Source organism: Hippichthys cyanospilos, chromosome 19, assembly GCF_059441005.1.
Source record: "Hippichthys cyanospilos isolate Australia breed blue-spotted pipefish chromosome 19, RoL_Hcya_1.0, whole genome shotgun sequence".
NCBI lineage: Eukaryota > Metazoa > Chordata > Actinopteri > Syngnathiformes > Syngnathidae > Hippichthys > Hippichthys cyanospilos.
In genome coordinates, this window is record NC_142387.1 from 5,097,661 (window position 1) to 5,111,162 (window position 13,502).

Below are 13,502 nucleotides of genomic sequence, written 5' to 3' on the forward strand. Positions count from 1 at the left end.
TTCCGAGTACAGGTTGAGTTTTTTTTTTTTTTAACACTTCCTTTATGTCCAAAAATTGTAAAAATGTGATAATAGCGAAAGTAACTACTCTGTATATTTATGAAATTGAAATAGGTATGTTTGATATGGCATAATTAGAGTATGATGACTTTTGAAGACTTTTGCACTATGGGAGTCCAGGCTAAGTCAATCATCAAAGTCATTGAAAGGCTTGCAAATATTCGTAAGTTGACGGTGGTTTTGGAGTGTCAATACAAAAAATTGCTATCGCGCCCTGTTTGCAAGTTGCCGTTGCAAGGATTAATGCAAAAAATCAGGGGAAATGCATGATATAACTGAGTTTCTAAATATGTCCAAAATTGATAATATTTCCAATTTTGACTGTCAGTAAATGAGCCCGACATGGGCTAAATTTGACACCTATAGGGTGTACCTTTCAACCTCCCGTTTGCAAGCATTTAGAAGGGACGGCCCTGTGGCATATTGAAAGTCCTCATGTTTCGACAATCTATGCAATATTTTAGCCTCCTAATGTTTTTTAGTATGCTTTTCCCTTGATGTCACACATCAAGAACATCAATGAGCCTGAGTTGGGTCAAAATTTCCCCCAGGGGTTAAACAAGCCGTTGAAGACAAAAATGCGAAAGCAGCAGCACAGATGTCAGCAGGTGGAGAGACAGGGTAGCGAAGGTTAAACTTGCACGCTCTGATCTCAACACTTCGTCATTTGCATTAAGAATGTTTAGGAGACTATCCAGAGTAAGATGAATAGCAAATCATTTGACGACCCGTGGAAGAGGAATGAGCATGAGATGCAAGAGATGACGTAGAAGAAAAAGAGTTCTTTCGAGATAGCCATACACAAAAATGGGAGGAGCTAAGTGGTGCTTTCACTCAACAGGTAAGTCAAAAAGCTCATGTAACTGCAGTATGATTAGAAGCACCTGTGGCTAAAGCCAAACTGTGGCAGGCTTTCTACTTTCTGGACCTGGATTTCCCATCTCTGCAGCATTTTGAAACAAACATATGTATTAAAATAAACAAAAACAACATTTGACAAGCATATAAGGCATATCCTCCTAAAAATAATCTCATATAAATCACGTTTAATACTTATTTCACATTGACAATATAAATTAAAAGCAAATAGCAGAAAGGCTTCCTGACTAAATGCAGCAATAACAATGAAACAATACAGTGGTACTTCTACTTATGAAATTAATTATTTCGAGAAGTAATTTCCTAACATGAAACTTTTCAAAGCAGAGCCGCTTTAATAGAGCCATTATTTCTAAGTAGAGCTGTTACAAGCCGCCCAAATCCTCCTACACCCTTTAAATGAACAATATTAAATTATAAAAATGCATCAAAATGGTAACAAATACATATTAGAGTTACATTAGTAAATAATAACCATAATATATATCTTGAAAAGAATGATACAAAAATGCTCCTAAACCCTTTGAACTAATCATACTAATTGTAGCAGTGACAATATGAATGCAGTTCACTTGTTTGCCTTGGGACGGTGCTGGTATGTTGGTGATGAGTGCAGAGGGTTTAATTTGTACATTTTTATTTTACATTTCCAATGATCCACAACTCATTTATAAATTCACAGGAGTAATAATATTTATTTTTAGGTTATTTCGAGCATATAGGTTTACCTCAGTTTACTTTGGGGTCATGTGAAGTGCTTCTTGCGTGATGTCATTGCTAAGTTGCTAATGACGTGCTAACAATGCTAACCTCAGACGCGCTAGCCCAAATTGGCATGTTATGTATTTGTTTTTAATGTGAATATGTACAATGTTAATCAGAGTTAATGTCAATTTTATGTTTGTTAGTTCTATGGTGTAAATTGTTGGTGGGAAATGTAGATGAAACGAGTAAATATGTTAAGTGGAAGACCACCATAAACATCAATGCAAAAAAACCTATTGTCTCGTTTGTGGGCAAACCGGCATATTAATACATTTGAAAAACACATCACAAACAGTAACGAGTATGGTAGTCATGACGGGTTATGAGATCGTATTACATTACAGTTATGTTAGCATGAGCACTGGCGTCTCATGTCTCATATTATGTGCCAACAATGTCGCCTTTCTTCCCTCGAATTTTCTCGTTACTAGAGACAATATTTTTCAGCCGAGGCGTTTCCTAAGCTGAATGTTTCGTAACAAGAGTTACCACTGTAAAAGTAAATGTCTGCTACCTGCCCACTGGCGGTTAAATTCCATCTTTGCGAGCAAATCAGAAACTCTGCATTATTACTATGCTGCAGTGGCACTGAAAGCATACAAGGACGGAGAAAGTTAGGAGAACCCATAAGATTGTGGCCCCTGCCCTCAATTAGGAAACAATGTGTGTGTAACAAGATCTTAATGAAGAATTCCCTTGAGCCTTCACCAAGGATGTTCACTAGTAGAGCTCATTGAATGAATGTGACTTGTTACCGCTGATGTGTCAAGTGTGTGTGTGTGTATGTGTGTGAGAGCGTGCGGTGTTCAGTTACATACTGCATTTAGCTGTTTATGTCACGCAGAACACATCTCTTCGCACCTATTTACTGAGCATGTGCACACCCATGTCGCTCCATTAGGAAGTGTTCAACGAAGTCATTACATCAGATTTAACAGAGATTTGTGTGTGCAATAACAAGAACGTTAGACAACACGTTAAATTAGAAAACACATGTTTACATTGGTGGTCAGATTTGCAACAAGGTAAAGAAAAATGGCAAAAGTAGGAAGAACAGGAATTGGCCTCAAGGAATATGATGCAACAGTGCCCTCTTCTGGATATTGCACTTGTATTGTGTGCTGTAACACTTGTCTAGCTAATGCAATACTGAACACGTCTGAAATACCGTATTTTTTGCTACAAATATACTATTCAGATTTAGAAGGTTGCATTTCAGCAAAGCAAAGCTGCCACCGAAAATCTTTAGCTGACAGTGTCAATTGTTGTGAGTCACAAAAGACAAATGTGTCCGGTCATATGACTCTTTGTACTCCATGGAAACGCATTCCTGTCATTTAATTAATGAATTAAAACAAATCTTTCTTTGCCCCCCCCCCCACCCCGCCCCTTTTTTTAATGTCAGAAGCATGTTCCTGCTTACTTTTTGTAAAAGTTGACTTTAAAATGTTAATGTTTACACAATATTCATTTGGCAGTACATGTAAACACCTCCGTTTTTTTTTTCCACAAACAAGGTCTTCTTAAAACACCTACAAAAAAAGAAAATATAAAGAGATGGGATAAATAAAACTGATAGAAACAGGCTTCTGATGGTATAAAAAAAAATAGGAGAAAACGGATCCCTGACGAGATTTTCTTTCTATTGGCAGGAATAGGCTTCCTTACTAATTATTTATATGTGTGTGGGCTTCCATGTGCGAGCAAGTCTTACCTCCCTGCCTTTGTGTGTGATCAGGGCAGCCAGCGGTTTTGCATAGAAGCGACTGTAGCTAAATCCCAAGCAGCCATACATGCTGTTAGCCGTTAGCTTCAACGCTTTCTGACGGATGTCATACTGAGAAAGCCACAAACTTTGATAAGCATTTGGTCATTCGTAGAAATTGTGTTTGATTTTGGATTCCTTTGTTACCTGCATGTAAAGGTCCGAACTGATATTGTGCTGTTTCATCAGCTGTTTAACATGTTTGCGTCGTTCCACCAGCTTCCTGATCTCCTTGGGCAAGATTCCCATTTCCAAGTCACAATCTGGAATCTCTGGGATCTCTTCAGGCTCATCCTCCTGTTGCCATAGAAACAACATGTCATTTTACACCGAAGTGCTTCAATAACAAAAAAGTGAAAACAAATCTAAACGCGACACACACCTGACTCTTGTTTTGCTTGTTGGAAGCCTCCCGCTGCACGGTGGTGAAGCAGATGTTAAACTCTTGTATGATGGACGGATACAGGCTGTTGAAGTCCAGCAACAGCACAAACTTGTCATAGAAACCTGCAGACCGAATGACATTTAAAATGATTCATTATACAAAGTATAGTACATAGAAGACTGAACGATCCAAACCACACGCACCAACTTTAGGATCCAGCACCAGCCCTCCAGCATAGGCGGCCTTTTTCTTACGCTTTCCCTTCCCAGTATCAACCTCTTCTTCCCCTTCATGCTGTGCCACATGGAAAAGCAGGTTTATGTTTTATGCATGTATGCAAACATTTTTTTTTTTTCCTACGGATGTTAACACGGTTCACTGAAATGAAATAGAATGGGGGAATGAAAAAGAAAGGTGTCTTGGGGGGTTACCGTCTCCATCTGCACTTTCTTAAAAGACGGTTTGTCGGGAACAATGTAGTTTTTATCGTGGAAGGCGTGAAGTAGGAGGTACTCGTTTCTTTCGGACCGCCCACCCATCAGAGTACGAGACTGCGTGGAACATAGACAATTCATCTTAACCATCATAAGAAAGCTTTCGTTGTGACCGCGCAGCAGAATCATGCGTTACCATGATGTTGCCCGCAATGTTGGTGATCTGCAGGGCCAACGGCAGCACATTGAGCTCGCACATGATTTGGAGAATCAGCTTGGCGTCCGTCCACGTTAGCTCCAATAGGTAGAGCAGATGAGGAGAATCACTGGTGAGCGGACAATCACATCATTTTAACGCATCATATATCATTGGAAAAAAAGTCCCCAACCTGGGTATTATGAATGAAATAAATGTTTCCAAATTCAAAAGACTACTACATATGTCCAGTAAAAACAAGCATTAATGTTGGATATGGTCATAATATGATGAGAGGCACCTGTAAAGATTTCTAATGTTCTCCGGTGGGATGATGGCTCGCTCCGTCTTCAGTACCTGGGTAACCAACTCAGTCAAATGGTAACTCTTGCAACGAATCAGCTCCTTCGCGGAAATTTCTATGTCGCACACAAGGCGGCCACAGGTAGCATTCTTCTCTGCAAAGGCGCTGCGGCCCTGCAAGCAAATGGCCATGAGTTGCATCAGCACGATATGGCACACTGCGTAATCTTTGAGTTTGTCATCCTGACCCCTAGTTTGGGCATGTTGGCCCTCCTGAGGCGTCCGATCTTGGACCAGTGCGGAACTTTGCAGTGGTTGATTCGCTGCAGTAGAACTTCAAGATCAAAGCCGAAAATGTCATGACCCTTAAAAAGAATGCGCAGAAAGTCTAAGGTTTCAGGTTTGAAATAAAACATAACATGGCTGTAAATAATGAAAAACACTAGAAAGGTTGGGGCAAAAACAACCCAGATTAAGTAAAAAAAAAAAAAAAAAGAGACCAGCCCAACTTTTAGAGTAATTTCTTTGAGGTCCAAAAATCAGGTCAAAAGAATTACGAAGTTACTAAAAAAATGAAACCCTCCCCCATTTTTTAGGCTCATTCACCTGACCCAAGGAATCTGAATTTGGAATTAAATAAGTAAATAAACAACCAAAAAAGCTAAATAAGACACTTTCGCGTTTATGGGGTTATTTTATACCTTATAGTGTACCGTGTAAATTGGGTCAAAATTAAATCAAACTGGGTCTGAACCTTTTGTGTTATATTTAAAGAGGTGGGTCAAAAGAATCCTTTGGATTTTTTTGCACAAAACTATCACAGTCAAGTTTAAATACCTAAAAACAAACAAACAAACAAACAAAAAACTTACCACAAGAACATCAGGATCGATTTTATGCATCTTAGCCAGGAAGAAGCCAAGTAGAGTTCTTTCAGTAGAGGCAATCTCCACTTTTGCATTCTAAGAGGGTAAGGCATCTTCAGTATGTCGGTCAAACACATCATGGGATGGCATCATGCAACTAAATTCACATCCATTTATCAAAACGCAACTTTTTTATCTTTAAGTTGCATGCTTTCTTTGGAACTGTTCTTGTGCTAAAGCTCATTACAGTACATGACAGATGCTGCTCTACATACAAATGATTTACGTTGGGTAAGGCATCTTTTGGGAGGGTAAGGCCTCCCAGAATGTTTCCTGTTTAGCGAAAAGGGAGAGGATTGACAGGCAGCACGTTTTCCCCGTGTTCTGAACAGTATTTTATAGCACTTCTGACCCATCCCTATTACTTACTGACCAGTAAATGTGTCTATTCTGCCTGAGTCATTGTACTCTTTGTTTAGCAATATCACTGGAAAAGAAATGAGCTATTGGGGTGCACTAATCTCAAGTCAGACCATTCTGTTTGTTCTCGCAAACCATCCTCAGGAATGTCAATAAAATCTTCTGTGCCATCTCACCTTCTTTTTCAGTACATCCACAAAGTCATATGGGAAGATACAATCAGAAGGTTTAGTCACCACTGAAACACAAAAGAGATTTAAGGAACCCTGGGTTACATTTGCAAGGGTATGTGCCAAAGAAAAAAATTCATAACAAAAATTTACCACAAAAATGAGTCTGATAAGGCGGTTTTGGTGGAGCTTTGTCCATGTGGAAGCTATGGTGAACAAGTGCTGCCAGGGACACTATCTGAATAATGTGAAAAGAAAACATACAGTCATCTATTATGAGAAAATATAATATATATATATATATATATAATGGCTTCCTAAATAAATCAGCTTTGACCTCGTTGTGATGAGTCTTGGGGTTCTGGATGGTCTTGATGCTAATAGACATGACAGTGACAGGTGGCGGTGCCAAATCTTTGACCACGGTGACCAGATCACTCCGCGGGACAAGAGCCTCGACTTTGCACCAACTGACTGACTGACTGAGAAGCTCTAACACACACACATGCGAGCACACACAAACAGAAATGTGGATTTTTCTATATATTTGATCTATAACTTAATTTGAAATGCAGTGGTGCACCACTTTATTAAAAAAAAAAAAAAGTCATCAGTTCTTACGTGGTGTCTTGATGTCCAGCCAACACGGTCCTTTAATCTTCCTACTGAGGAGGAAATGTTCCAAACTGGAAGTGTTGGTTCCAAAAATATGGGAAAATGTTGCCCCCTTAAGGTCAGGCGGCAGAGTAGGGAACTCAGCCTTGGAAGAAAAAAAATAAAGATTGTTTGTCAAAAAATGTTAGAACTCTAATGCCCCCCCCCATAACATAAGAATGATATAAATGCTACCAGTTACTTACTGAATAGCGGACTTCGAGGTAGTCACTTTGCGTTGGCACGTCTGGGATTTCAAAGGCATAGTTCTTTTCTACATTCTGAAGACCAAACAAGTGTGAGATTTGACACAAAAAAATATACAAGCTGTGCTGGATACAGATGATGGAATACCTTGGACTTGAACTTCATGATCTTGAACTTTTCAGAAAGTTCACTGAACTCTTGATAGATGTCCATCATCTCCACAGGCGTATCAGAAACCTCTCCTGTTGTGGTATTTACTTTCTGTGGGGTGAAAAAACAGGCACTGGTATTTTTTTCTCTCTTCCAAATACAAGCAAAGTATATTAACAAAACACTGTGGTAAATGTTATGGTTGTAGTTTGCAACATACATATTCACGTGGCAGGATATACATGGTGCGTTCTATGTTTTTGACAGAGACGCAGCAGCTCGTATGAGCCTGGGCTGACTCAATCCACACCTTTCCAAACAGATACACAACTCCTGCATGACAGAAAGGAAAAAAAAAAGGAGGTTGAGCTTTGACAATATATAACCAATATGTCGGAGGTTATATATTTCGATACCTGGTTGATTGTAAAGGTCTTCGAAAGCATCCAGCCAATAGAATCTGAAAACCTGCTCGCCATCCGGTCCTTCCACCAGCGGCAGCTTGCTTGAGTCCACCTGCACCTCTGCAGGAGCCACACTGACACCCTCTTCATCACCCAGCCCCCACGAACCTCCTGTTTTGCTGCATCCAGAACCAGAACAGTGGTTATTCAAAACATTTAACAACAGCATTGGGTAAAAGCAGCATATGCACTAGGACCATCATAAAACAAAGCATGGATTTGAGGTTTCTCACTTCCTTCGAATTATCTGCGCCATGATATATTTTCTGTACAAAGTAATATGTTAGTTTGCCTCTTATAGTTCAAAGGCGAAAACACATCTTTTTGAGAAAGGGATGGGAGTTTTGAGGATGATTTGTGCGCAAAAACACAGGTCTTGAATGACCTTGTGAAGAACACAATTTGGATGAATAGACAGACCAGGAGAACCTAAGACAAATTAGTTCTTGGATTCAGATGTCTGGGTAGTCAACTCCATCCATTTGTCTTCTAAGTGCAGCTGGCAGAAGAATAAAATGTCACGTGTGTTTGCAAATTAGCTCTGCAAATGTATTTAATTCATTATTGGGGTGGTAGCGTAGTACATTTAGAACATTCTGCATGGTACAATTCGCCAATCTGGAGTAAAGACGTTGAGAGAAAAGTGTGACGTGACTGCCAGCAGGCATAACACTGAAAAGCTTCCTTGCAGTGCAGGACTCACAGGAAGGTGGTGTCCTGAGGTTCCTCTTTGACTGGAGCCACACGCACGGTTTTACATTCCGACGGGGCCTCTTCTCTGACTTCAGGCTCTGGAGGCTCCTCGGGTCCGATGTCCATCGGCTCATCAAAGTCCATGGTGTCAAATGCCAGAGCTTGAACAACTGCAGAAAAACATGGTCAACAGAGTCAGTCAAAGTAAGTCAAGTAAAAACTGAGAACTTTTATTACCTTCGCCTTCCTTTTCAACTGGTTCTGTCTCTTTCTCGACCGCTGGAGCCTTTTTCGAGGGGGGGGATAAAGTAGGTGATGGCTTGTGGGTGTCAGAAGGTGGCGGACGGATGACTTTGGCCTTAGCTGGCTCCTGATTAAAAAAAAAAAAAAAAGTTTCAAGCTCAGTCACTTCATACAATCCTAACGGTTTACATATTTGAAAAACTGAATTATTTACCCTGGACATCTGTGGTTTAATACAGAATGGATTCATAGGCGACCCAAGGGATTTCTTTTTCTTCAGTGTTACCACAGGTGGAGGAGCCAAGAGGGTGTTTTTCTAGGTGGGAAAGAGAAATCCATATTTGCTGAGAAAATTTGAGGGGCAACCAGCAACATAAGACAGAAGTCAAATGCATTTATTGACATTAGCACATGTTTATGTCTCTACAAACCTCTGAGTGAAGGTCCTGTAAAATGTCTCCTAACAGATCATCCTTAGACAAGTCCACATCTTTCTGCAAGAGGACACAATTTGGATTACTGGATAAGCAAGCTGCAGGCACATGTGAAAGGAAGACATATTTATGGTTTAGAATGTGGAACAATAGTGGCATAAAACACATTCTTCCAGGCAAACTCGTCAAAGATTTATTCCCGGTCTTAGGGTCATCTGTCTTGAATATTATCAACCTGTCACTCTCCTCTGGCATTGTACCTGAGACTTTTAAGATGGCTGTCATTCAACCATTACTTAAGAAACCTCACCTAGATCCTGAAGATCTCGCTAACTATAGGCCAGTGTCACACCTTCCGTTTATCGCCAAAATTCTTGAGAAAGTTGTAGCACGACAGCTTAGCGATTTTATGATAGACAACAATAGATTTGAACTCCTTCAGTCAGGTTTTAGGGCCAACCACTCAACTGAGACAGCCCTAGTAAAAGTGACGAATGATCTTGTATTAGCCTTGGATTCCAACGTCTCATCAGTACTATTACTCCTTGATCTTAGTGCCGCATTTGACACTATTGATCATCATATTCTTATAGAACGTCTTCGATCATGTGTTGGTATCTCGGGATCAGCACTTTCTTGGTTCAGATCTTACATCCTGAGAAGGACGCATAGTGTTTCTTATGGTGATGCGATCTCTGAGTCTTTCTCCGTCTCATGTGGTGTCCCGCAGGGGTCAGTACTTGGTCCCTTACTGTTCAACATCTACATGATTCCTCTCGGCGATATTATACGCAAACATGCTATTAGTTTTCATTGCTATGCTGATGATACCCAACTCTATATGCCCCTAGAAATAACGGATCCGTGCAAGTGCAGTAAACTGGAGGCTTGCCTTGCCGAGATTAAACAATGGATGTCTTCCAATTTTCTGCTTCTCAACCCTAATAAAACTGAGATGTTAGTTATTGGCCCCGCTCATCATCAGCACTTGCTTAAGAATACCACGCTGAACCTAGAAAACTGTATTATTTCCCAAAGTAGTTCTGCAAAAAATCTCGGCGTGATATTTGACTCCACTCTCTCCTTTCGAACACATATTAATAACATGACAAGAACGGCGTTTTTTCACCTCCGCAATATAGCTAAAATTCGCCCTATTCTTTCTCTTAGCGATGCAGAAACATTAATTCATGCATTTGTTACGTCGCGCCTAGACTATTACAACATTTTGTTTTCTGGACTTCCCATGTCCTACATTAAAAGCCTGCAGTGTGTACAGAATGCAGCAGCGAGACTACCGACAAGGACGAGAAAGTTTGATCATATTACTCCGATTCTAGCTGACCTGCATTGGCTTCCAATACACGTGAGATGTGATTTTAAGGTGCTGTTAATTACTTTAATTCTACACGGTTTAGCTCCTTCCTATCTCGTCGACTTAGTATCACCTTATGTTCCGCCCCGACAACTTCGATCGCAAAATGCCGGTTTGCTATCGACCCCACGGGCTAAAAAGAAGTCTGCGGGATCAATGGCATTTTCCATTCGCGCGCCAGTACTATGGAATGCCCTACCTATGGAAGTTCGCGCAGCCACCTCGGTAGAAATCTTTAAATCCCGACTAAAAACACATTTATATTCAAAAGCATTTAGTTAATTTAGCCTGTCTGTAGCCTTCTTCCTTTTTCTTTTTTCCTGCCCCCCTCTTCCGGCTGGGGGAGGGGGCTAGCTAGATGGTGATGGTTGACTTGACCGCCTCCATTGGGTCCTGCGTTGGTCGACCATCATGGGTTAGGAGTTCGGCCGTCTGCAGTCCACCTGGCTGGAATGTGGGATGGTTCCTGCCCAATGGCCTTGCCTGCTGTCAAGACATCACTGCACTATATAGCACATTATGTTTTCTGTAATATATGTTGTTTCTGTGTCTGGTACATGCAGCATCCACTTCAACCTGTGGGCCTGGAAGGGGGCTCCTCCCACCTGTGGTCCCTTCTGGAGGTTTCTGATTTTCCCCTAATTTGGGGTTTTTGAGTTTATCCTTCCCCTTCTGGGAGCTTTGACAGGGGATGCTGTTGTGTACCCTATACTGAAAAGATGTCTCTGTACGACCTCTTTTCATTCTGTGAAGCCCTTTGAGACTTCGGTGATTTAGGGCTATATAAATAAAATTTGATTGATTGATTGATTGATTCTACAACATTTTCCAAGGTACAATAAATTAGTCTTAGGATTTACTGTTTTGGCTTCACCAGAAGACATTTAAAGCATTTAAATTTCCGAGCAAGAGCAAAAAAACATCTCTGGGGTGATGTATTTTAAGTGGTTTGTTAATTTGGCTTAAATATTTATTTAGACAATTGTTAACTGCAATTGTGGCTTCATTTGTGACATTCAGTGAGCTTACTATAAATGGTGACCTGAAAAAATATACGCGTGTTTGCTTTTATGTAATTTTGAATCACCAATATAAATTTACACGTCAGACAAAAAATAATAATGCACCTCTGCTGGCTTCTTGACATTACTGTTCATGAAGAGGTTCTTAATGCTGTTGGGCTTTGCCACGGTTGCTTTTTTCATTTGTTTCTTAGCAGCGGCTCCTTTGGCACTTGAATTACCTGCCAAAGCAAATAATACTAAGGGTTATATACACTAAAAGGTAAAGAAAAAGACTGAATATGGTGCATGCCGGTAATGACACTAATAACCTTGATTGTTTTCCACCACGTCATCATCCAAATCATCATCAAAGATCTCTCTGCCGTCCTCCACGTAACCTACTCCATCTGAAAGTGGAGGGAAAAAAATGAGAACAAAGTTCAATCATTACAATATTTACCACTCACCATCATCAACAATCCAGTCATCCTCTTGTCTGTCCCGGACTATCTTGGAGTACTGTGCCTCATCCACCTCCTCATACACGCTGCTGAACTCCTCCACCTACAAATAAATAAATACTCAAACTATGAGTTGGCTGCAAATATACATCTATTTATGATCTTAAGAGGCATATTACTTTGGAGTTGACTGACTTGGCTCATGTCAACACTTGCACATTATGCACGACTAACCTCATATTTGATCTTCTCCCCTCGCTTGGCCTTTTTAAGTTGTTCCAGAGCAGACTTTCTCCCTACCTTCTCCCTCTTCTCCCGTCTGGAGCGAGATTTGGCCAGACCACAGGTATCGCCTACATCGTCTGGCAAACAAACACATAGACTTACAAAAGGGGTTTAACACATTCATAATGTTCTTGTCAGTTTAAGACATACCATAACGATATCATTAATACTGATGTGGTATGTCTACTACTGACTTACCAAATTGACTCAAAACACAGTACAATGCATACAGTATTATTTATATAGCGCTTTCACAGCAACCACGGGAGGGAAAGAGGAGGGATTAAAACACACATTCAAAAACATATTTTAAAATGTCATTTTTATGAAAAAGTGGTCCGGGGTTTGTGTACACTCGGGCTGAATACGACCATTCGAGGCCAAATTTATGTGCATACTTAATAAAAAGTTTGTGAGGGAAAAGTGACAACAAAGATAACACACGTCTTTTAAACGCCATTGCCAAACACATATCCTGAAAAAGCTATTGTTATTTATTAGAATTAAAGATTGGGGATAAGTGTATTATTATCACAGCTTGAATTATTGTCTGTCTTCTTAAAAGCTGGAGCGTTAGGTTAGCATACACAGATACAGTAGCATGCTTGACAGGGAAATTACCGTCTCATTTCAGCCGCGCTAATACAACTACAAAAACAAGGACTAAAATAAGCCCACCTCCGTCCTGGTCTTTGTCGGGGTTTGAGACGGGAGACATGACGTTAGTGCAGGTTGGGCCCTCGCTCACAGCTTGAACTAGGAACTAGAATCCGATCTAACAACATGAACGTCCGCGCCAAATCTTTTCCCGGGGAAAGTCATTTGCCGGAAATGACATCACAAACAGCCAATGGGGGGGGGGGGGGGGGGGGGGTGACACGCTGTTGCATTGACTGTCCACATGGCGGGGGTGTTATACGAAAGGTCTAGCTGCTCAAGCATATTTATTCTTTTTCCATTAGTCTTTACTAAGTACAACCAGTGATTGTAATTTGTGCCTTTCTGTTCAGTGAGCCACTGATGAAATTGATATAGGCTTACGATAGACTATCACTATTAAAGTGTTTGAAAGGTCATTTTTTTCCCGTATTTGCGTTTGTGGAGACTTAGCTAGGACGATTAACACATTGGAAAAAAAAAAAAAAACACTTCTTTGGCTTGGAAAATAACAAAATAAAACATTTCCCCGTTTCAAAATGAAGAATTGTAGAGAATTGTATACAGGAATAAATATAATAATGAAGTCCTTCATTATTTTCCAAATCGATGAACGTGTGCCGAGTTGCAAG

General features: G+C 40.4%; 1 protein-coding gene across 1 annotated transcript in view; it reads right to left on the reverse strand.

The window, feature by feature from the left end:
• Nucleotides 1–13,041, reverse strand: part of pola1 (polymerase (DNA directed), alpha 1) — a 62,112-nt gene extending 49,071 nt beyond the window's left edge. The window contains exons 1-26 of the mRNA XM_088402491.1: nt 12,892–13,041; nt 12,163–12,290; nt 11,935–12,031; nt 11,797–11,874; nt 11,591–11,706; nt 9,086–9,148; nt 8,869–8,970; nt 8,649–8,781; nt 8,422–8,581; nt 7,671–7,837; nt 7,475–7,587; nt 7,252–7,365; nt 7,104–7,178; nt 6,865–7,003; nt 6,581–6,735; nt 6,397–6,481; nt 6,250–6,311; nt 5,660–5,749; nt 5,036–5,152; nt 4,786–4,961; nt 4,485–4,614; nt 4,286–4,405; nt 4,058–4,148; nt 3,852–3,976; nt 3,617–3,766; nt 3,419–3,541 (exon numbers count right to left, since the gene is read on the reverse strand). Coding sequence (XP_088258617.1) covers nt 3,419–3,541; nt 3,617–3,766; nt 3,852–3,976; nt 4,058–4,148; nt 4,286–4,405; nt 4,485–4,614; nt 4,786–4,961; nt 5,036–5,152; nt 5,660–5,749; nt 6,250–6,311; nt 6,397–6,481; nt 6,581–6,735; nt 6,865–7,003; nt 7,104–7,178; nt 7,252–7,365; nt 7,475–7,587; nt 7,671–7,837; nt 8,422–8,581; nt 8,649–8,781; nt 8,869–8,970; nt 9,086–9,148; nt 11,591–11,706; nt 11,797–11,874; nt 11,935–12,031; nt 12,163–12,290; nt 12,892–12,931 — 2,949 coding nt within the window. The 5' untranslated portion in view covers nt 12,932–13,041. The remainder of the gene's footprint in view (nt 1–3,418; nt 3,542–3,616; nt 3,767–3,851; nt 3,977–4,057; nt 4,149–4,285; nt 4,406–4,484; nt 4,615–4,785; nt 4,962–5,035; nt 5,153–5,659; nt 5,750–6,249; nt 6,312–6,396; nt 6,482–6,580; nt 6,736–6,864; nt 7,004–7,103; nt 7,179–7,251; nt 7,366–7,474; nt 7,588–7,670; nt 7,838–8,421; nt 8,582–8,648; nt 8,782–8,868; nt 8,971–9,085; nt 9,149–11,590; nt 11,707–11,796; nt 11,875–11,934; nt 12,032–12,162; nt 12,291–12,891) is intronic.
• Nucleotides 13,042–13,502: the final 461 nt, after the last annotated feature.